Here is a 24078-nt window from a genome sequence, read left to right as displayed (position 1 = left end):
TCCTCCTCCAAGGGGTCTGCTGGACCTCGGGATTGAACCCGCATCTCCTGCATTGGCAGGCAGGTTCTTTCACCACTGAGCCACTGGGAACGCTCAATGACAAATGACAAGGGCGATGGTCTTGCTACAAGGGTGACAGATAAGAAGGCTTGGCAGTGCTGGGACTCTGTGCTATTATCAGGGTGAGTCAGCATTGGAGCCATGAAGGAACTGACATGGGGCTAATCAATAGATGATTCAGTGTGGAGGCAGGGCTGCGGCAGGAAAAGCCTAGAATTCAGAAACTGACCTAGAATCAGAACTTGGCAAGTGGGTAACCAAACAGCAGAGTCTTTGCCATAAGGCGACCACCACCTCCTCCCTCATCAGGCCTTCACCGAGGCCACTGTGGCCACAGCAACTTTGGCAACGGGGTCCCTCCTATCTGCTCTAATATAAGGCCCTTCCGTTTCTCAAAAACCCAACTCGGATTGCATCCCAGTTGCTAAGTCCATTCGGTGGCCTCCCATTCCTTTCAGCCTCAGCAGGGATGCCCTTGGATGCCCCCGAGACCCAGACAGGATGCAAAGCCCACCCGCCACTCCGTCTGCTCTCTGCCGTCTCCTCTCACGCTCTCCCTCCCGCACCGTGTATTCCCGCAAACTTAAATTCTTCCCATTCCCCAAACATTCCACTCCATAGTTGTGGTTGATACGACACCGTCATAAATGCTTTGAACATTCGTCATCCAGTGAAGATTCAGGTCTCACCTTGAATGGCACATCCTGGAAAAAGTGATCCTTGATGGATGGGTAGGGTCTCCCCCGACAGTGTTCCATCGCACTGACCTCATGCCTCTACAATTACTCACTCAATCTTTTCTCTCTCTTCCAGTCATGATTTCCATGAAGGTGGCAACTTTGGCTACCGAGGTCACCACTGTTCCCCCAAGGCCTTGCCCAATCACTGCAACATGATAGAAGCAACTTAAAAAAAAAAGGTGAATATACTGTCCTGCCTAACACAACCAATAAAATATGAGTGCCAGGATTCTCATGTGAGCACTCTAGTTGAGCTGAGAACCTTTCCCTTACTGTACCCTGAAAAATACCTTGAATACATTCAATATCTTTAAGTGATTACATCCCATAAAAGAATAAACCCCACAAACTTTAATTCAGAAAAACACGGAATACAGGCTGATTAAAGCACTAAGTTTATTTCTAACTTTTCGACCAATATCATTTGAAGAAAGAACAGAAATAAAAACAAGGTACTATTGCAACACATCAAGAAATGACTTTATCCAAATGAAAGATATACTTAACATCAATTCTATTATTAGTAACTTACTAATTATCAAATATGACATAAAACCACAAAATAGTCTCTCGAAATCTCAACCAAACTTCTGGTTTACCATATGTGTCACTTCTATGACTACCAACCACACATATAAAGAGACTAGAAGAAATTTTATTGAAGATGATTTTCCAGAAAATTTACACAATTAATAAGGCAAAGTATGTTAAATAAGGCAGAGGCAACAAGGGGGCCCTGAATTTACTCTGGAAAGGCTGTCTAAGGCACTACCAAAGTAGACAGCTGTAAATCCCTGATCTGACTTTAAATTTTTCTGATCTTAAAATTTTCAATTTCAAGCACAAGGTGACATGACCATGCTAACTGCTATTGTCTCAGTACAGGTAGATGTGAGAAATATTACATCCATCCAAGGCACTGTCACCCTCGTATATGTTTGTAATATATCTGTTTGTATGAGGTATGAAAGTCAACTTGGCTATTTTTTCTTCAAATGAATTTTAAGGACTAATGGCACTTGAATGAATGGTAGCAAAGGAAAAGGACTATTTTAATATAAAACAACACTAAATCAGCCTGTGATGACGCAAACTGTTGAAGCTATAAGAATTTTATAAATGATAATTTAGAAATTATAAATGCTTTTATTCAAAACTGCAAAAAGGTATCAATTCCCCTAATCTACTGGAATCACAGGTCTTACGAATAATAGCACTTACTGATGAAACAAATCAAGAATGCATAATATAAAATTAATTTTCAAAAGGGAACAATTGTGGTTAAAATCAGAATGTAAAATTATGAAGACCAAATCAATGACAGTGGTGACAGAATACTGAGATTTGGCTGATGAAGCAATGAATGCTTATGACCAGCGGTCCCCAGGTGCCCTGTGCAGGTGACCCCAGTGCCACCAGGATCGGGTTCAGGAGACTGAGGAAGGGGCCCAGTGATCCCTGGACCCTGCCCCAGCTTCATATGAGAACCTCTACTTCTGTCTTACAATACACTGAGATCACATGCAAATCGTTTCTTTTAAAGGCCACATAAAAAAGAAAATTCTGAAAAAGTAAAATATACACGCTGTTCCCCAGCACACAAAGAGAACCGAAAGCAGGGCATCTCAGACCACAAAGGCCGCAGACTCCTGGGAGAGTCAGCAGTTTATCCCTCTCCTGACTGACGTCAAGATGGCTTGTCATCTGATGAGTCACACTATAGGGTAACAGACAACTAGTTAATAGGTACCTTCAGGTTAACAACGCACATCCAGAGGCCAGCTAGCTGAATGGGAAAGTGTTAATGGCTTGCCTGGGGCGGGCACCCACGGTGGCCAGCAGACACCCTCTCAGCCTGACCTGGGCAATGAGCGGCTTCTGAGAAGCCGAAAGCTATTCATGGCTGAGTGCGCGTTTCCTTGAAACATTTCGGGGGACGAAAGACACCCGCGGTGGCGCATTTTAGTAAGACTGGAAGGCACGTCAGCACAGCACAGAGTGCATCCACTTATGGATCCGTGACCGACATGCAATCCTCACCTCAATATCCAGATGTTCAAAATGACCGGCCAGCATAGTACCTGGCACACAGGTCCTCAGTAAAACCGTAATCTATTCTGAAAAGGTAACGTTTGCTAAATATTATATTCTAAAGTGTAAACATCAGGAAAAATATATATATACTAAAAAAAAAAAAAAAAAACAGCATGGAAAGTCCACTCTATCCTATGCAGCAGTTGGATTTTTAAGTTATAATAGGTTTTTGCTTAATACCATACATTCTGGGCTTAGGAAGCAGCATGTTATTAAAATGTAAAATAGGATTTTGATTAATAACCATTATCATGAGTTTTAAAAAATCAGAGTAAAAATATCACTTTAACAAAAAAAGGAAAAAATATCTAAATGAATCTATATAAATGTAGAAATCAATGTATGTGACCTTTGCAAGGAAAATATAAAGCTTGCCTTTTTTAATAAGTAAAGTCTTTCATTAACTAACAGAAAGTGGAATTCTGAATTTCCCCTTATATGTTTGGTCCTTATAGCTTTCCTGGACAAACCCAGTCCAATCCATTTTAACAAACTCCAGTTGAAATCATCTAATAATGCTGAGTCTAGGATAAGCTATCATTAATGCATATACAGAATCCCGAGTGTCCCATACAATCAATGAAAAGGTCAAATCTGACCATGTTTACAGTAAATAGTAAAAATGAAAGATCTAGGAAGGCAAATAAAATGGCTTACAGGAAGTTCCTTTCACTTGTTGATTTTACAGTTTTAAGAACTGAATATGTATGTGCCTTCCTTTCTAATTTGGGACTTTTCATGAAGTCTTATGAGGATGCATTCTATTTTGAACTGTGCATGTCTAAGTTGCAGCAAAACTCACGCACAAGTGAAGGTAGTTTTATCGCACGGAAAAGCATAAAATATAGTTCTAGATACCAATTCAGTATCATCTAATTTAAGAAACTCTGGTCATCTGGTGTGGACACCGGCTTATAAGACATATATCACCTAGAGCAAAGCAGAGCAACCTGTAAATTGCATCATTCCAACAATTTCCCATTCTTTCTATTGACAAACATTCAAAAACAGCATTTTCATCATATGAAAGTAAACAACCACAAGAACGTTTACTTTTCTCACACCGGTTTCTAATCCAAATAGCCTCACCGCAATTACTGTAAATCACTGGCAATCACGGAGTTGATTGCGCAAAGACTAAGTTAGCACTTTCCTCCAAATAAAGTATAAAAAGAATGCTATAAATAGACATACTCCATAGAGGACTAGATTTGCATTGTAAATGGTAGGGTTTGTGAGAAGGGTGTAAAATGACAGATTCACTATTTGGGATGGAGAGAAATCTGTTGCTCCACACAGCGCAAAAGAATTCTGCTTGGACGACCAGAGCACCTCTCATTTCATAGCCGGGTTCTTGGGAGGAAGGAGTTTGTATGTGTTGAAGTAGCCCACCACCTGCTGGGGGACCTCCGCCAAGACGCTCTGAGCAAGTGCTTCTTTTGGAGCCTTGTGAACAGATAAAATCAAAGCAATTTTATTAGCAACCAAGTTTTTAACTGGGATTTTGATAAAAGACTAGGAATTCCTCACCCACCAGGAAAAGGCAGTTTGCAATTTCTAGGCGTGTATTTTGTCTCGAGAATAGTCCACGAAACGCAACAAACCAACGTTACCCGGGAATGCTTTAGTATGCTCACATTTAACAAGGTCTTTTTTGGTGCCTGCATTTTGGCATTTAATGATGTCGGTTCTTTAGCTTTCCAACTTTTAAATGTGGGTCTTTCATTCTCTGGGTATTAATTTTTTTAACTTTTTATTTTGAGATAATTACAAATAGCGCAGAGTGGTCCCATGTACCCATTACCCAGTTTTCTCCAAAGGTAGCATCTTATATAACCATAGTACAATAACAAAACTAGGAAGCCAACATTGGTATGGTTTTCAGAGCTTATTCAGATTTCACCAGTTTTACATGTACCCATTTGTGTGTGTATGTGCCCGTGTGTATACAGTTATGTGTAATCTTATCATGGGGGTATGTCTGTATAGGGAGAAGGCAACGGTACCCTACTCCAGTACTCTTGCCTGGAAAATCCCATGGATGGAGGAGCCTGGTAGGCTGCAGTCCATGGGGTCGCTAAGAGTCGGACACGGCTGAGCGACTTCACTTTCACTTTTCACTTTAATGCATCAGAGAAGGAAATGGCAACACACTCCAGTGTTCTTGTCTGGAGAATTCCTGGTCGGGGGGGAAGCCTGGTGGGCTGCTGTCTATGAGGACGCACAGAGTCGGACATGACTGAAGCGACTTAGCAGGAGCAGCACATGTGTATAATCCCCATCAAGATACAGACAGTTTCACTATCACAGAGACCCCTAACACTGCCACCTTTTTAAATACACACCCAGCTCATTCCCTCCACCCACTCCCACTCATACACTGGCTGGCGGGAATGTAGAGCTATGACATAATTTTACATAATTATGCAAATGACATGATGTACATTATATGACATTTTTGTCATATTGAGATTTCACCAATCTGTGTGTACACAGTTATATGTCATTTTATCATCGGGGTCTATCTGAATAACCACCATCACAATCAAGATACAGAACAGTTTCATTATCACAAAGATCCCTAACACTGCCACCTTCTGCACACACACCCTCCTTATTCCCCTCCACCTACTCCCACGCACGCACTGGCTGGTGGGAGTGTAAAAGGACATTATTATGCCAGAAAAGTTCAGAAGTTTCTTTAATGACTAACAAGCAACAACCATACAACTCAGCAACTGCACTTACAGGTATTTACCCCAGAAAAATAAAAGCTTACGTGCACACAACAACCTGTACATGAATGTTTATAGCACCTTTGTGTATGACAGATGAGAACTGGAAACAATTGAAGATGTCCTTTAAAGGGTGAATGGTTAAACTGGTATACCCATACCACGGAACACTGCTGCTGCTGCTGCTGCTGCTAAGTCACTTCAGTTATGTTCGACTCTGTGTGACCCCACAGACGGAAGCCCACCAGGCTCCCCCATCCCTGGGATTCTCCAGGCAAGAACACTGGAGTGGGTTGCCATTTCCTTCTCCAATGTGTGAAAGTGAACAGTGAAAGTGAAGTCGCTCAGTTGTGTCTGACCCCTAGCGACCCCACAGACTGCAGCCTACCAGGCTCCTCCATCCATGGGATTTTCTAGGCAACAGTACTGGAGTGGCTTGCCATTGCCTTCTCCGCCACGGAACACTACTCAGCAATAAAAAAGGAATATATTCAACAAGTGGGAAGACTCTTAAGAGAATTAAGCTGAGTGGAAAAAAGTCAATGTCGAGGTTATATACTATGTGATTTCATTTATACAACATTCTTGAAATGGCAAAAACATAGAAATGAAGCCAGACTGGTGGTTGCCCGGGGTTAAGGAGGGAGTGAAGGTGGCCGGGAAGTGGTGTGATTGTAAAAGGGCTACATGAGGAAGCCTGCCATGATGGACCTTGATTGTATCGATGTCAATATCCTGGTTATGATTCTGGACCACAGTTTTACAAGATGTTACCATTAGAGTCATCTGGGTAAAACAGTCTCCTCAGAGGTTTTCCATCAAATCAACTTCCAGTTTGGTAAATTCATCATATACTTACATAGTTTTTCTCTTGTTACATTTGTAAAGATAAAATATATTTTAAAACAGGAGTCACAACAACATCGTTTTAAGTAATTTATCACAAGGACTATAACAGGCACACAAGAGTAAAACCTGAAAAAAAAAAACAGCCAAATCTAATCAAGGTTCTTCAAATGGAAAATTCACACACTCTACTAGCTCAGTGTTGAAGAATCTGCAAGAGACCTGGGTTTGATCCCTGGGTCAGGAAGATCCCCTTAAGGAAGAAAAGGCAACCCACTCCAGGCTTCTTGCCTGAAGAATCTCATGGACAGAAGAGCCTGGTGAGCTGCAGACCGTGGAGTTGCCAAGAGTGGGACACAACTCAGCATATATGCATGGCAACTCCAGACATCTACTCTTGACTGCCCGGCTATGGACAGGCAGAGGTCTCTGCTCAAACGCCTTGGAGCGCCTGAGGGGCAGGGAGGCGTGGTACTCACGTTCTGGAACTGCCTGAAAGGCACAAACTGGACAATATCCCTGACGGCGACTTCGCCCGTCGGGGAGCGGAGGCTTCCGCCGTCACCGTCTAGGAACTCCATGGCGCCGAAGTCCGCGCCTCCAACGCCGACGATGATGATGGACATAGGCAGCTTGGCAGCGTTAACAATAGCCTGTCTGGTCTCATCGAGGTCTGTGATCACGCCATCAGTAATGATCAACAGCACAAAATATTGCTGCCAAGAAGAGACAGTGATGTCCGCTGAGCGAGCTGAGCTCCCCGAGAAAAAAGCAACGGTTAATGACATCTCCCGCGGGATGAGTCATTTCGTCCCTCATTTTCCTTGTCAGTCTCTACCCAGGATACCATCTATATGAAATCTTCCAAGATCCTCTGATGACAAGGAAATTAACCGACACGAAAACTGTAGGTTAATTAAAAGTGCGACAGACCACAGAAGAAGGTGGACAAAAATACACAGAAGCAAGATGAAACGTTCAGTTAGCACAGAACATTTTGATTGAACTGAAGGATTGGATATGTCAAAGTACCTGTCAAGGGAGCAACTGGCAACAGCTACATTCTTAAAAGATCAAATATGGAAGTAGAATTGTTTATCAAGCTAAAATACGCTTTTGAATAAATGGATATGGTTCAGGAAGGGGCAGAGGGGAATCTTTCTCTCAACCCTGTCATCTCTGCTAAATCGTTTTAGAGAGTGATAAAATGTGACATAAAGTTGCGACTCCATCTTTTGGGTCATTTACATCTGGAAAAAGAATTATAATAGTAGCTATCATGTGCTGAGTGTTTATGGTTTGCCTCCTCACACTTCTTGCAATAACTGTATGAGGCAGTCATCCCTGCCTTATCTCTGAAGATACTGAAGTTGAATGAGTGAGGCTCGTTCTCCAGGGTCGAGCAGTCATTTTGCAACAGCAACTGAAGGGCTAAGTCCCCTCAAGCCTTAACTTGCTAAATCTACTCAAAAATAATTTTTTTTCAGAACCTACCCAGGAAAATTATTTCAAAAGATAGAGAACAAACTCATTAAGTATAAAGGTTGTTTGGCTGTTCTCTTGTTTTTAATGATCACTGATTTAACAGATGTTACTCCCAAACCATGGGGTCGCGGAGAGTCGGACACGACTGAGCGACTGAACTGAACTAACTCCCAAACCAAGGAGGACACATCACTACTTCATTCCCCGTGTCTGCATCTCGACAGACCAAATAAACAGGAAAATGGCACTGGGAGCAAATACCAGTCTACACTCTCCCTGCTCCCTGGCAATAGGGCACTCACAGAAGCTGTCCGTTGCTGTGTGGCTGCAGCAGCAAACCTGGCCACATGATTTATGATTGGAGAAAAATTAGTCGGTCCATAGAGTCTTATCTGAGGAAGGCAGGCCCGATATGCCTCTATAATGCCTTGGACTCCTAGATAAAAAAAAAAAGCAGGATTAAAAATTCTCAAGCACAATTTAATTGTCTACTATTCACCATAGTGGCTGGCTTAATTTATATAATAACATACAGTGCTTTAAAAAGTCAAAAGTTCCATATTCTAAAGCTGAAACTCCAATACTTTGGCCACCTCATGCGACGAGTTGACTCACTGGAAAAGACTCTGATGCTGGGAGGGATTGGGGGCGGGAGGAGAAGGGGACGACAGAGAATGAGATGGATGGATGGCATCACCGACTCTGTGGACATGAGTTTGAGTGAACTCCGGGAGTTGGTGATGGACAGGGAGGCCTGGCGTGCTGTGAGCGACTGAACTGAACTGAACTGAGGTATCTATTACAAAGCTCCACAGCGATGCTCCATCACACACACAAAGAAAACCTATAAACTTTACTCTCCCCCAGTAGAAGGCATTTGCTTTCACCTCAGCCCAATTATTCATTAGTCTTCAGTAGGGTTGTTATACTGTTTAATTTTGATATGTTTTGAGAATGAGACTCTGATGGAAAAAAAACCACGCAAAATATGTTGCAACATACAATTGATGACAAGGTAAGAAAAAGTAACTGATAGAAATGGAAAACATTTGCATATATGACCAAAGCTTCTACTAAAATGTCAGACAGCTAAAAACTTAATGTCAATTCTAGCCAAGGGCTTATTCGGTAACTTATAGACTAAGCATGGTATAGGAGACTGCACTAACTGCAAGTCTCCCTTCCAGGTTGTTGACCGCATTTTGCTGCAGAAACACTCAAGGGTGTGTTTGTGGAATGCAGCTTAGGCCTGCGGCATAGCTCCACCCAGTGCAAGGGAACGGACGCGACAGCCAAGTCTAAGCAGATGTTTCAAGAATCACTGCTGGGTTTTGCCAGCTCTCTTGCTTTTCCCCCCTGCTATGGGAACAGCGTATTCCAGACTGCCCGAGACCCAGAATGAGAAGGAACAGGGGAGTGCAGCGGTCTAGCCAAGAGTCGAGTGATTTGTCAAGTGAGCGAGACATAAATCATTGTCATTACAAATTACTGAGACTCAGAGACTGTTGATTACCGCAGCACAGCCTATCAAAAGCTGAACAGCATTCCAGATTAAGGCACTGCTGATGAATCTGCCCTTAATACACAACAGAGTGTCTGGGATGTAGGGAAGAGACGAGAAAGCCTATAGAAATTCCCCCATAATACTTCGCTGAGAGTATCAAGAAAATCTTAAAAGACTTTCTAATGTCAACCAAAACAGGTGTCCTGCTTTTAAAATGTCCCATAGAACATAGATTAATAAGGAGGAGCAACATATTTGGTTTAAAAGCTTAACAAGATCAACTCTCTCCACTTAGAATTTGAGTGCCAATAAACTCCATAGGCACTTTCAATTTAAGAATAAGTGGTCTTATGAACCACCTTTGAGAATGTAACTAATTCATACACAGAGATGATTTTAGAGGCATTAGGTGAGGCTGTAACTAGTGGTTAGTCAGTCTAGTAGTAACAAAAATATTAAAATATGCCAGCAGCAGGATTTTTCTGTAATGATATATGCTATAGAAAAATTGAACCCATAACCAAAGCAACAGTAATATTTTCTTCCATTTCTATCATCTAATCTGCTTTTCAATCTGAAGGTACACAAAGCTATTAAATGTTTTCATAAATATCAACAGCCTTCAATTCCTCAACTAAAACTGAATTATGCTAGTATCTTTCCACTGCATTAAAGAAAGAACTGAGACATGTTTTTTTATGGGCAACTAAGTTCAATGACTAATTAAGAGAAGGGGATTAAACTTCCTTGTCTTAAAATAAAGCTGTATTGTTTTCAGTGTGACACTTCCTGTCTGAAACCAAAATGATCCTTTCTTTTGTCCAGACTAAACCGAAAGCAGAAAAACTGCACTTGGTGGCAGCCCAAGACGGGCTCTTATTACTCACAGAGTGAATGAACTTCTGAAACAAATCATCCCATGATCTGTCATCCATATTTACTTGCAAAATATAAAATCTAATTAAAACAAATTCTAAAAACTGTTCCAATTTCATCATAAGCATGAAGCACATTTTTTGAAAAGAAAAAAATTACTGGAAAAAAAAAAAAGAATGGCTATTTATTGTGAGTATGAAGTGCCCATGCCCATTCTATGGGCTGACTTTTCACTCTTTTTACAGTGATTTACAGAATGGCATCACCAACTCGATGGACATGAGTTTGAGTGAACTCTGGGAGTTGGTGATGGACAGGGAGGCCTGGTGTGCTGTGATTCATGGGGTCGCAAAGAGTCGGACACGACTGAGCGACTGAACTGAACTGAACTGAATGTATCTATTTTTTCTTTTGTTGCCTGTGCTTTTGGTATCATATCCAATAAATCATTGCCAAATCCAAAAAAAAAGAAAAATATTCCCAGTTTCGTATGGCTAGGTATATAAACGGTCACAACCATAGCCGCTGAACTTGGATAAAGGAACACTGAATTAGGATGAGGAAAGAGTTTTGCAAAAAAGGAGAAAATCCTAATGCAAACTACTCCCAACAAAATATTCATGCTCTTCTACTTTATGAATATCATTTAAGAAGAGGAGGGAAGGACATCCTCTTCTATTCGAAATCTATATATTTTGCAACTGTTAAAAGGACCTTTTGTAGAAAATTAGCTTAGGGTCTAGAATTTTATGTCTCTGCCCCTACCTCTTTCCCGCCTCCAAACTGTTCAGTTTTATATTAATTTTGTGGGAGATTTGGCATTGCTCAATATGGTAAAATGGAGAAAGAAATGGCAACCCACTCCAGTGTTCTTGCCTGGAGAATCCCAGGGACGGAGGAGCCTGGTTGGCTGCCATCTATGGGGTCACACAGAGTTGGACACGACTGAAGTGACATAGCAGCAGCAGCAATATGGTAAAAAGGAAGAGGCACTGGGATATTTGCGGGATACACAGAAAAGTGGAATGACAGCATCATTTGTGCCTGTTTTCTACACAAAGGAAAGCTACTCCTGGAGCTTAATTCTGTGTTTCTTTAGCCTACCTCCACCTCTTTACAGAACCTGTGTATCAAGTAATTAGATGCTGGACACTTTCTTCATAGAAAGTTAACTGTTAATCTGAGAAAAACACCTGCATATTAAATGACTCATTTTTATTGAAGGTTTATTTTTAGATCAACTTATATGTGAATATAAAATGATTACTCTTATTGACCTACCATCAAGACTGAGAAATCTTTCATTCTGTTAGACCTCTTAAGGTGGAAGAATTTAGCCTGCAGTCTTCATCATTATCATAGTGATTTGCCTTCTTACCACACTAACCACCAACTTGGTGCAAAATTCTACTTTACGTGATAGGAAATTCAATATGTCACAAAGAGAAACCTAGAAAGGAAATCTAAGTAGCTTTCAATCATAGAGGAAAAAAACAACTGACAAAGACTTAGCAAGGCTTTCAGTTTAAAAATTCATGTTGATTTTTAACTTACCATTACAGTAGGGATTGGATGGATTAAAGTTTATTGGAAATTCATGAGAAACCTGTCAAAAGATGAAAGAGGGACTGATGAGGCTTGTTTTGCTTTGCTAGGAGGCAAACCTTCACAATGAGAGTTCTTCCTACCTGCCACTGAGGTGGGACCTGGGCTCCAAAGCCAAAAGCTGGAAACATCTTATCACTAAAAAGAAAATTTGAAAAAAGCAAAAGGTCATTTTTATATTTACTCATAATAAAACAATATGAGCTTACTTTTAAAACATTCAAAATCTTAGAAAAATATAAAAATAAAACAAAGACTAGAATTAATGTAAATATTTGGAAACTCTCATCCTAAATATTTTTCTGTGCATTGAAGGAATTTAAAGTCTCTATATGTATTTATTAATATGGACTTTATGACTCAGACAGTAAAGAATCTGCCTGCAATGCAGGAGACCTGGGTTCCATCTGGGTCGGGAAGATCCTCTAGAGGAGGAAATGGCAACCCACTCCAGTACTCTTGCCTGGAAAATTCCATGGACAGAGGAGCCTGGCAGGCTACCGTCCATGGGGTGGCAAAGAGTCGGACACAACTGAGCAACTAACACTTAACACACTCCTACTTATATACCATTTATCATTTCACTAAATAAATATGCAAATAAATTAATAAAGCTTTAAAAAGCACAAGTTTTTCATTTGTCTATAAAAAATACTCATTTGGCAGCAAAATGTGACCTCGACAAGAGGTTATTTATAGCCTTTATTTATACCACTTAGTATGAATAAGATATCACACGTTTGGCCACAGAAATATGGTACAAATGCCACACATCATAAAACTCTCCATTTCTGCAGCAAAATGTATGAACATTTGGCCCAAGGGCTTAGAGATAATTTGGACAGAATATTCAACATCATGAGAGTGGCTGCCAAGTGTTCCACTGTATGGAGGTTCTCCCCCAACGGACAGACACCAAAGGCCTGCCATTATAGAACCCTGTAATGATGATATCCAACCAGTCCATTCTAAAGGAGATCAATCCTGGGTGTTCATTGGAAGGACTGATGCTAAAGCTGAAACTCCAATACTTTGGCCACCTCATGCGACGAGTCGACTCACTGGAAAAGAGTCTGATGCTGGGAGGGATTGGGGGTGGGAGGAGACAGGGCTGACAGAGAATGAAATGGCTGGATGGACTCATGTCCAGCACCGACTCGATGGACTCATGTCCATCACCGACTCGATGGACATGAGTTTGAGTGAACTCCAGGAGTTGGTGATGGACAGGGAGGCCTGGCGTGCTGTGATTCATGGGGTCACAAAGAGTCGGACACAACTAAGTGACTGAACTGAACTGAATGATGATACTAACATTTCTACTAGTGGTATTCTTTTTTATATTAATTCTCAATGGTTCTTTTTGCACTGAGGATAGAACCTGTGTCATAGACGTCACAATATTTTTCCCAGTTGATAGTCTGCCTTTAACTTTAAAAGAGCTTCCCTTTTCTAGTTACTAACATTAATGACTGTGAACATCCAAAACTTCTTTTATGATTGTTGCTTTCTCTGTCTTGCTTAAAGGCTGTCCTCACTGCAAGATTAAAGACAATTCACATATATGTTCTCTTAGAACATCCAAGCCTTGATCTTGATATTAAACGTGTAATTCACTGGGAGTGGCCTGTGAAGCAGAAACTGCTCACATGGATCCACCAGCATCCATCTCTCCCCCTTTAGTCCTGTATCCCCTGGGCCCCTGGCGACCACATTCGTTAAACCCCAGCCTCTCCGGGCTGGTAGTGGTCAGGGGGCGAGGTTCTGGCCGGATGTGTGAGTAGAAGGGTTTGCAGCCACTTCTGAATCACACCCTCGGGGGAAGCACATGCATCCTCAGTCCCTTTGCTTTCCTCCCGCTGGCTGGACACGATGCGAACTCGGACCCAGGGTGGATGCTCTGAGTGGCAGCACGGCCCTCTCGGCCCTGAACTGCTTATCTCCAGATGTGCAACAGGAACGAGACACAAATCTCTATTTTGTCAAAATCACGGTGTGCTAGGGTATCTATTTCAGCAGTTCTGTCCATAGTCTGTACAGAAGTATCCTAACATATACAAGCACGAGCCAGGGCTTCAAATGTAGTCCGTGTGCAGTTTGACAGTTGTTACAACCCTTTTCCCTCAAAATGCCATCTCTATCATATACTTAAATTCACAGACATTCTTGGGTCTATTTCAAGATTGAGTGTTTCTACTGGTCATGTAGTAGTTCCATACTCTTAATATATACTTAATACTGTACATATGAAACATATATAATGCTGCTGTGCTCTGCTTAGTTGCTCAGTCGTGTCCGACTCTTTGCAACCCCATGGACTGTACTCCACCAGGCTCCTCTGTCCATGGGATTCTCCAGGCAAGAATACTAGAGTGAATAGCCATGGAGTGGGTTATCATTCCCTTCTCCAGGGGATCTTCCTGACTCAGGGATTGAACCTGGGTCTCCCACATTGTGGGCAGATTCTTTACCGTTTGAACCACTAGGGAAATAAGTCATATATGTATACATATCAAGTTTTAATATCTGCAAGCACAAATTTCCCTTTTTTTTCCCCCTGAAAAACTTGGCTATTATGATTCATTTTACCCTCTAGAAAATTATAAGAATCATTTTCTCAAGGTTCCATTGGAATTCTGATCAAAACTGACTAATCCAGAGAGAAATGTTATATTTTCACCATTGTGACATCTGCCTGTCTAGAATCGTGACATATCTTTCCTTCTTTGTCCCTGGGTATAATTTTGTAGTTTTCTCTCACTAAATATCCTAGACCTTTGACTAAATTTATTCTCATTTTTTATTGCATTATGAACAGTGATCTTTTATTCACTACAGTTTCTTCAATTGTTTTTTGCTGGTTCATGAAAAATGGCTGATTTTTTATTTTATGTTGTATGTAACCACCTTTTGAACTATCACTACTTTCTAACATTTTTCACTTGATTCTCTCAGGTTTGAATTCATTCCTCATTTATGTATGAAGCTGTCTTGGCTGGTGCCTTTGTGGGAAGAGCTCTTAGACCAGTTCCTGGTCTGACGAGGCTCTCTGCCTCTTTGAGCCAAGTTTGGTAATTTGTAGCTTTCTAAAAGACTCATCCTTCAACCTAGATTTTTTCACCGAAATAGTATAACATTTTACCAAATGTTAACATACAATGTTTAACGGTTTTTTTCTGAATTTATGCTTATGATCTCTGTTTCATTAGTAATATTCTATGCGTTTTCTCTTTTTCTTGGGGATCGGTGTCACCAAAGGTTTTCCTAAATTTTGTTGAACTTGCAAAGAATCATCTCTTCATTTAATTTATTAACTTGGTGTGTGTAAGTCATCACTCTGTGTTTTTGGAGGAAGCAGAGCACAGCAGAGTGGTGAGGACAAGCCTCCGGAGCCAGACAACCTGGGTGCGGTTCTGGGTCTGCCGTTACAGCTGAGGGACCCTGAACACGAGACTTTAGCCTTCCTGCCTCAGACTTCTCATCCGTAACACGAAGATGATGATTCCACCTACCTCACAACCAAGCATGAGGATTAGATGAGCATCATATAGAAAGGATTTAAAATTTTCCCTGACGTACAATAGCTAACACGTACATGGAATCTCCCACCATTACTGATCTGATATTTTTCTATCCTTGAATTTTATTTTGTTGAAAAGCTAGTCCGTTTATATTCAATTCATTTTTAAAAATAAAAGTGTCAGACATCTTCCTTTATAAAGATGCCTGGGTATGCCTGGGTACCTCGGTTGGTAGAGTATCAGACTTTTAATTGGAGGGCCTAGGTTCAAGTCCCTGGAGGTGATTAAAAAAAAAGGGAGTTCCCTAGTGGCCCAGTGGTCAGGACTTGATGCTTTCACTGCCGGGGACTGGGGAACTAAGTTGCTGGAGACCATGTATAGTCTTCTCATTACCCTTTATTTCTAGACAGTCTGCTATTACACTTCGATTTTCTCTTCGATCTAAGAACTACTTAAGCATTTTTTAAAATTTTTATGTAGTAAACTTTTTTTAGTTAACTTTTTGTTTTAACTTCCAGGAAGCAGTCTGAAAAAGTAACCTTGTAAATTTACTACTTTTTTTAATCTAAGTCCCATTACAACTGTGCTTCTTTGAAATTTTTATCATATTTCTAGCTGTTTTCAATTGAAATACATTGATACTCTATTACTGACCATATCCGTGCTTATATTTTCATTTTGGATTATATAACAAAGTGTCTATAAAATAATTTTTAAATTGCATTTAATGAGTTTTGCCTTAAATTCTATTAGGCTGGTATTGGAACTGCTACCCTTGCCTTAGATTTGTTTGTCTAAGAATTGCATCTAAATGGCATAACAGATTAATGAAAAACTCCATCAATATGTATGGACTTTTATCATAAAATGATAGACAAAAACAAGTGAAAATGTATACTGTACCCTAACAGATACAGAACAAAAAATTAATAATATGGATTTTTTTCTATTGTTTAGTACACCTTCAGAAGGATCTATTTTAATCTATTCAAAATCTATCCATTGAGAATCGATTCAAAATATTTCACAGCAATTATATCAAGTTATCCTGTAGCACTTGTTGAAAATCACCATTAAGAAACTAATTTGACAACAACTGCCAAGAAAATAGACATATTAAAAATTAGTGTCTATGAGTGTTTACAAAATGTGTCTTCTGGACTTCAACCACAGAAATCAGATCAGATCAGATCAGTCGCTCAGTCGTGTCTGACTCTCCGCGACCCCATGAATCACAGCACACCAGGCCTCCCTGTCCATCACCAACTCCCGGAGTTCACTCAAACTCATGTCCACAGAGTCGGTGATGCCATCCAGCCATCTCATTCTCCGTCGTCCCCTTCTCCTCCCGCCCCCAACCTTTCCCAGCATCAGAGTCTTTTCCAGTGAGTCAACTCGTCGCATGAGGTGGCCAAAGTATTGCAGCTTCAGCTTTAGAATAGCTTATCTCTAATAAGTAAGCCCCAAGAAAACCAGACCAAAGAAACAAAAGCCTTGCCAACAGTCAGCTGTTAAAGAAGGATGCCACACATAATATAACTAGTCACAGCCAGAGATTAGAGGTCAAAGGTAAACACTGACTGTTTACAAAGGGAAAAACAGAAAAGATAAGACAAGAGAACTTTTAAGGAGAAAGTTACTTCTCCCCAGCACCGTGATCCCAACTACATCAGAGAACCAGCAGATGACACAGACACTGCCGTTTCTGGGGAGTCATGTACTGGGGTCATACTCACGCATCGTAGTCTTGAATGACCAGTCCCACAGACCAGATTGCAGTCAAATACTCATTAACACCACTGGGGCTGACGTAATGAAGGGAGTTGGGAGAACTCGGATCACCATTGGAGCCAGTGAAGTCCACTCCCACCTGCCAAATAACAATTGCGGTCCTTACTAAGGGGAGGGCAGGAACCTCCTTGCTTGATGTCCAGAAACACAAAACGCTGAATGTTGACACAGAAACACTCATCCCTGAGCCTGATACTCTGATCTGCTAACAAGTCCCTGAGCCGACAGGTATTTTCACGACAATTAAACAATTACAGCCTCAGCCTGAAACAACCTGCTATTCCTAATTTTCTAGACGTCTTAAATCAGAGATTATTATATCTATGACTTTAGACATAGTGGACTTTTTGGCACGTTTGATTAATGTTTTTGATTAATTAAATTACTGCAGGATAATCACTGATTTATACACACGTGCTTTTTTGCAGGTGGAAAAGGTATTATCGACAAGGCCAAAATCTTCTGAATGAACCTAGACAAACTCTCTGCAGAGACCACATTCAACAGATTGTGTACATTTCATCACAAAGTCAGTTTGGCAGTAAAAGAAAGAACACTGCAAAATAGAGGGAAAAGTCACACGCTACAGTCTACTGTGAAAAATCCAGTGTGTTACTCACAGTAAAATTCAACTGGCAGCCTCCCATGATATAGTCAAGGAATGTACATTCCACTGTAATCTAAAAATAAACAGTAAACAAAATTAAAACTTTCCTTCTTTTATAAGAGAAGCAAAGAGGTCTCTGGCATACATTTTTAATCACTTATAAACTGAACAGCACAAGATATAAACACATAAAACCCACCCCTACATTTGAATTTAAAGCAACCTACCCCTATATGTCATGAATCTGTAAGATTCAAGATAATTGTAGAATGTTAAGATTAGAATATCAATAGCCAAAGATGAAATACACTAGTTTTAAGAAACTAGTAATGAGTTTAATATGTTGAGACTTTAATAAGTTTAAAAACAAAAACAAAAGCAAAAACTCCCACTCGTTTAAGAAATCTCTTGGATTTTTCCCCTTCACTCATAACATCTCATCTTGAAATTATAACCAGGACTGATGCACTGAGTCAAGTCATTTCCACTGATGCACCAGAAAAACACCAATGGTGCCTTTTATTTCCTAAGATAATGAAAAATTTTAATATTCTCTGTCCTTTTTTAGAGAGCTGTCAAACCTTGGAAGCAAAATTATTTGAAAGATTTCTCTAATATTTCCTATTTTCTTCTCTTAAGGTGCCCAGATGCTCACGGAATTTTCAACTGTTCAAAGTGCTTGTGTTATATGTACCATACTGATAGAAGAACTCAAAATACGATCTCATTACACTACAAGCCGTCAAGAGCAACTGACCTCACACTGCTTCACGCTGACAACTCCTGAATTCTTGTAGCTTTTCTTCTTTTGCCTCTTTTTTTCATTTATGCATTCAAATTCAACCTGTAGGAAAAAACGACAAAATGTTCAATATTATTAGTGATATTAGAATTGCCAATGTAAATTTAAGTGAATGACCTTTTTCTCTTAGAATCAAACCATCTACGGATATAGGTCTGTCACAAAATACAACTGTGAAACCATTGCACACTGTATTATATATATGAAACATTTATCAGTCACATTTCCTAAAAGCACTGCTAAAAGTTTGTACCTTTTAAAATAGTTTCTAAGTATAAATGTTTCCTTTGTAAACCATTTCCTTATAAACACTCCAAGTAATCATCTTTTTTCTTTATAACAAAAGAAATAAAATATTATTTTTAGCTGTCACCCACACAAAGTACAAAAACACACTGCTTAGAAAAGAAAAAAAACAACCATCAGAAAACAGAAATATATGAAGCCCAACTCTATGGTAAACTACGCAGCAAAGATCATCCCTTTCCACTGGGAATATGCATAGAAACAGATCTAATGTCTTCTTCCCACAAACAGACCATCTTCCCTTCCAACTCCGACCCACCATGCCTCCGGAAGGCTCGGCTCAAGTCATCCTTCTCCATAGCATCAACTCCTGTTCTAGTCTTCTCTGATCGCCATCTCTCTCATTAAGCTTCCACAACTACATAAAACTTACATACTTGGCATTAATCTCAGCTGTTTCATTTCATTAATTTTTTTCATAGCTAGGGTACAGTCATTTCCAAGTTATACCCTGAAATTCTCACTGTCTTGCCTAGGAAGAGGCACTCAGTGAATACTGGATAAGTCACCTCTTCTGGTCAATATAAAGCAACTTACATACTTTAGCCAGAGGCATTACTAATTTTCTAAGAATCAAACATTTAAAAATGCCTTTGAAACAATGATACCAAACAAAATGATGTTTAAAAAAAAAATCTCTTGATGGTTCAGGATCCTACCAGAGTTTCAGTCATTAACATACACACTAATTATTGAATATTAGAGATGCAGAAACGCCCTAAACAGAATTCTTATTAGTAAAAGGCTACATGACTTCACTTCATTTATCCACATTTTTATAGTATCCACCCAACAAGCACCATTCTAGGTACTGAACACAGAGTTGATAAGACAGAGTCCTGCCTTTGAAGACTGAGTGGAGAAACCTTGTCACTGCAACAGTATTAAAAGCCTCAACTATCATGGGGGAGGGAAGGACCAAGTTAGCTGGATTTAGGAGAGTCCCGCATGCTAAGACGGCAGCCTCTTCCCAACCGCTTTCTTTTTACATCAATTATCTCATGTAATTCTGCCAACAACCTTGCAAGATAGGATTCATGTCCCCTTTTAGGGACTGAAGAGGGTTTCCTCATAGTTCGGTTGGTAAATCACCTGCCTGCAGTGCAGGAGACCCGGGTTTGATTCCTGGGTCAGGAAGATCCCCTGGAGAAGGGAATGGCAACCTGCTCCAGTATTCTTGCCTGGAACATCCCCTGGACAGAGGAGCCTGGCGAGTTATGGTTCATGGGGTCGCAAGAGTCAGACACGACTTAGCGATGAAATGACCACCACCTACGTGCTCTGTAAAGCATTACACAGTTTCTGGTTCATTCTCTTCTAAAAGCAGGTCATTTACTGGTTCTGCAAAATAACAACAAACTGAAACCAGCAAAACAACGATACACATCACTCCTCATATTTAGTTCTTTAAGGAAGCTTGCTTTATAGAAATGTTCAGATTGTCACAATTTTCCATTATTTCTGCCCTTAAAAATAAACATATATATCTTTCAGCAGTATTTACAGCTGAATTTTACTGTTGTTTTAATTTAAACTCTTACCTCAATTCAACCTTTGCATTTAAACCATTAGGTGTGACTGGAAAAGCCTTTCTTACTTCACACAAGTACTTCTGCTGCACAAGTTCCTGGGCTTTGTGACCGGGGGGAAGGACAGGACTGTGTGTGCGTGTGTGCTCAGTCACATCTGACTCTGCGACCCCATGGACTGTAGCCCGCCAGGCTCCTGTGTCCATGGAATTCTCCAGGCAAGAGTACTGGAGTGGGTTGCCATTTCTTACTCCAGGGGATCTTCCTGAGCCAGGGATCAAATCCACATCTCCTCAATTGGCAGGCGGATTCTTTACCACTGAACCACCTGGGAAGCCAGTAGAGATAGGACTAGAGATCTCTGTATGACCTACTGAGAATTCTAGTCCCTCTATGCCAGCTCAAAACTCATTTCTCCAAATTATGTAAATCAAAAAGCGATTAAGTTTTATTTATTCATTTAGTATTTAAGTTTTGATCTAAAACTCAGTATCTTCTTTTAGGTCACTTCACTTACATAATTTGGTAAAAAAGACCTTCCCATCTGACCATAATCTCTTACCTTTTAAACTTCATGTTTGGATTTTCAAAAGCAAATGCTACGTACAAGAGCATTATTCAGGTCATTAAGCAGGTAATAAACATTTCAGATTATTCTAGGTAAGCTAAAAAGAGAATTAACTTATTTCATTCAAACTAGAGAGGTAAGTAAGAGGGAAGCAGTTAATAAGTTTTATTTATAAAAAACACTCTGGAATAGTTTTTAGGCACTTTTCCATAGAGACAGGAAAGTTTCAGAAGCAATCTTAGAAATATGTGGTGATGCTAACTAACAAACTGAATGCAGTTAAGGCAAACAAATGATCCTAACAAAATTAGTCCATTAGATGGCAGCTTAATACTATATAACTTGAAGTAGTATAACTATGCTTTTATCCTTCCTTTGGGCAAGGACACGTCAGAGAGGGACAGAAGGCAAAAGCTAATTTCTAACGTATTCAAAAGGCGAATAAATGTACAATTGAAGCCTTGGTATTTGTCTCATGTAGATATTAATTATTGTGGCCAATGAAATGCCAAGATCTTTAAAACGAAGGTTTTTCAATCAAACCACATATATTTGTCCATAGTGAAAGGAAACCAAACCTCTAAACATAAATGCAAACTCACCGCAAGTAAGAATTTTGAATCATCTGACTACTTAAACAAAATCCACAGATTTCAGAATATTACATATCATAGAGTAAAAGCAAGGAAAGCTATTTGCTATCTCAAGAGAAAAAAATGAAGTAATAAATACAGGGCCAAATATAAGGTATACGCAAATAACAAAGGTGCAACTTACAGGTGAGTTTCTGGAGGCTTCTTTCAGTTTTGTCATTGTGGTTTGAAATGTTCCAATGAGATCATGCGACCCATCATTGTCATAATCATAACACTCTACCTATAAGGAAGCATAGTAAAAATACATAAAAATCAACATAATTTTGTTTGAAAGAATTGGTTGCAATAAATAGGACTTACCAAGAAGTGTACTTTTAATTAAAATAAGTGAAAATGTTTAATACACAGTCCTACTCGGAGAAGTAGGAACCAAGTTCCTGGAGGAATAATACTGAAACCCTTTCAAGCCCTGGCTATTCTTGGGATGGGATTCTAAGACAGATTGCAGGCACATGAGAAACACAAACGCTGTTGAAATTCCATGTTGAGCAGTTTCCAGTTCTTGTATACGCCCTTTACAAGTTCTAATAAAACCGAAATGGAATTAGACCTTCTTTCTCATCCACTTTTCACCTTGCTATTTTACAGCGGCTAAAAGCCACTACCTGTCTGAAGGAAGAAAGGAAGTCAGTATCCTAGGCAGCTAAAAATCTTTTGTACAATTAAATTCTAGATGATTTATAATTATGGAAAATGTATTTCATTAGCTGAAATCTGGTAAGGCGTGGCTTCTTTTAGGGGTGAGATTCGATGAAGTTGGATTTGCATCGTTCTGAGGATCAACTTCCACAGTGAAAAGGAAAATTCCAGGAAAACAGTATTTAATCCACTGAGGAAGTATCTGCTCTGGGTCATAACAATCCTCTTTCCATATAAGACAAGGTCAGTTCTAGTCTGAGCTATGGCGTTCATTAAATGCTCAGTTTCTTAAAACATGTGGAAGAGAGCTGAGAGTATCTGATTTCCATGTAGTTTGTACCACATTGGCAGATGCCATCAAAGAGTAAATATTCACAAGAATATCTGAATATTCATTGCAGTGAGAAAATTAACATGGTGTGAGCTCTTAGCAAGCAGAAGGGTTCACTGTGAGCATAAATAACTTGCTTTTATACTGCTTTATAATTACAAACATTTCTTCCTGCAAACATTCATTATGTGTACTGCTCACAGTATCTACTGAGGGTGTCAGGTAGACAGAAGAATTTAATAATCTTAGGAGATGACATATCTTGTATGGTGACCGACAAAGTAAATCCGTGCCAAGGAAACTTCTGAATACTTCTAGAGCCTATGATTCAAGATAAAAGCCTATAATTGAAAAGCAATTTGCATTTACCCTATGCTATAATCCTTTACAAAGTTATATCAATCATCAAGCTAAAACACTCAGGATTTATATATATTCGCCAAGCAAAGTGATTTTTTTTCTCAGTTCTATGAAAAGTGAATTGAGTGCTTATCAAAACAGGAATTCTTTCACTCCATATATTTTAATTATTTTTCAAGACTAAAAATCAAACGATTGATAAATGAAAACAAATTAGGTCTAGAATTGCAATTCTGAGTAGCAGTAAGTGTTTTTATTTCCAGTACTTCAGTCACTAACTCTTGATCTACATATCTGATACTCAATTTTTATTTTATTTTTTTCATACTCAATTTTTAAACCAAAAGTCCTTTATCTGACAGAAAATTAATGACATTAACAATTTTTCTAGAGGAACGAAAATTAAAGTTAAAATAATATTTTAATAATTTAATTTTTAAGAGTTTATTTTAATTACAGAAAACAGAATTTTACATCTTAGACTCACATTCAGAAAACTCTAATTTATACCTAAGATGACAAGATCAGGCTTTGATAAGGCCAAGATTTTATTTAAACAAAACTTATGAAAGAGTTAAAATTGTTCATGTTCAGACTGTCCACAACTTCTGGGAATGCAAAAACATTTTTAAAATGTAATTCCTGATAACTCACTATAATAAACACGTAAGAAAAGTTCACTTGCCCCATTAAAGACAACTGTTAGATGTTAAACGAAAATGTGACGTTTATTATGCTGACATGTGTTCAGACACAGTTTGAGGCAAAGGGTGTAACGATTTATGTCATTTAATTTCTCTTCTCAAGAATTCAAAAACCAGTACTATTAGCTGTTTTAAACAACAGCTTCTGTGACCCTGAAATGCACACATATATACACATGTGCGTATGTATATATGCAAAAGAAGGCACACGGCACACAACACTACATTCACTAATGCATTCTCAGTGTAGACATGCACGGTTATTTTCCTTATTCACACAATCTTATGAAAATCACAATACATGCTAGAATGATAACAC

At 39.4% G+C, this 24078-nt stretch overlaps 1 protein-coding gene across 1 annotated transcript in view; it reads right to left on the bottom strand.

The window, feature by feature from the left end:
* Window positions 1–1179: 1179 nt before the first annotated feature.
* Window positions 1180–24078, bottom strand: part of CPNE3 (copine 3) — a 53807-nt gene continuing 30908 nt past the window's right edge. The window contains exons 8-16 of the mRNA XM_055431865.2: window positions 21847–21945; window positions 18622–18708; window positions 17878–17937; window positions 17203–17336; window positions 12029–12083; window positions 11895–11946; window positions 8263–8396; window positions 6955–7191; window positions 1180–4340 (exon numbers count right to left, since the gene is read on the bottom strand). Coding sequence (XP_055287840.1) covers window positions 4230–4340; window positions 6955–7191; window positions 8263–8396; window positions 11895–11946; window positions 12029–12083; window positions 17203–17336; window positions 17878–17937; window positions 18622–18708; window positions 21847–21945 — 969 coding nt within the window. The 3' untranslated portion in view covers window positions 1180–4229. The remainder of the gene's footprint in view (window positions 4341–6954; window positions 7192–8262; window positions 8397–11894; window positions 11947–12028; window positions 12084–17202; window positions 17337–17877; window positions 17938–18621; window positions 18709–21846; window positions 21946–24078) is intronic.

Source organism: Moschus berezovskii, chromosome 16, assembly GCF_049115385.1.
Source record: "Moschus berezovskii isolate FMDL1 chromosome 16, NW_MosBer_1.0, whole genome shotgun sequence".
Taxonomy (NCBI): Eukaryota; Metazoa; Chordata; class Mammalia; order Artiodactyla; family Moschidae; genus Moschus; species Moschus berezovskii.
The sequence above is the reverse complement of the archived record's forward strand: the minus strand, read 5'-3'. Positions and strand labels throughout refer to the sequence as shown.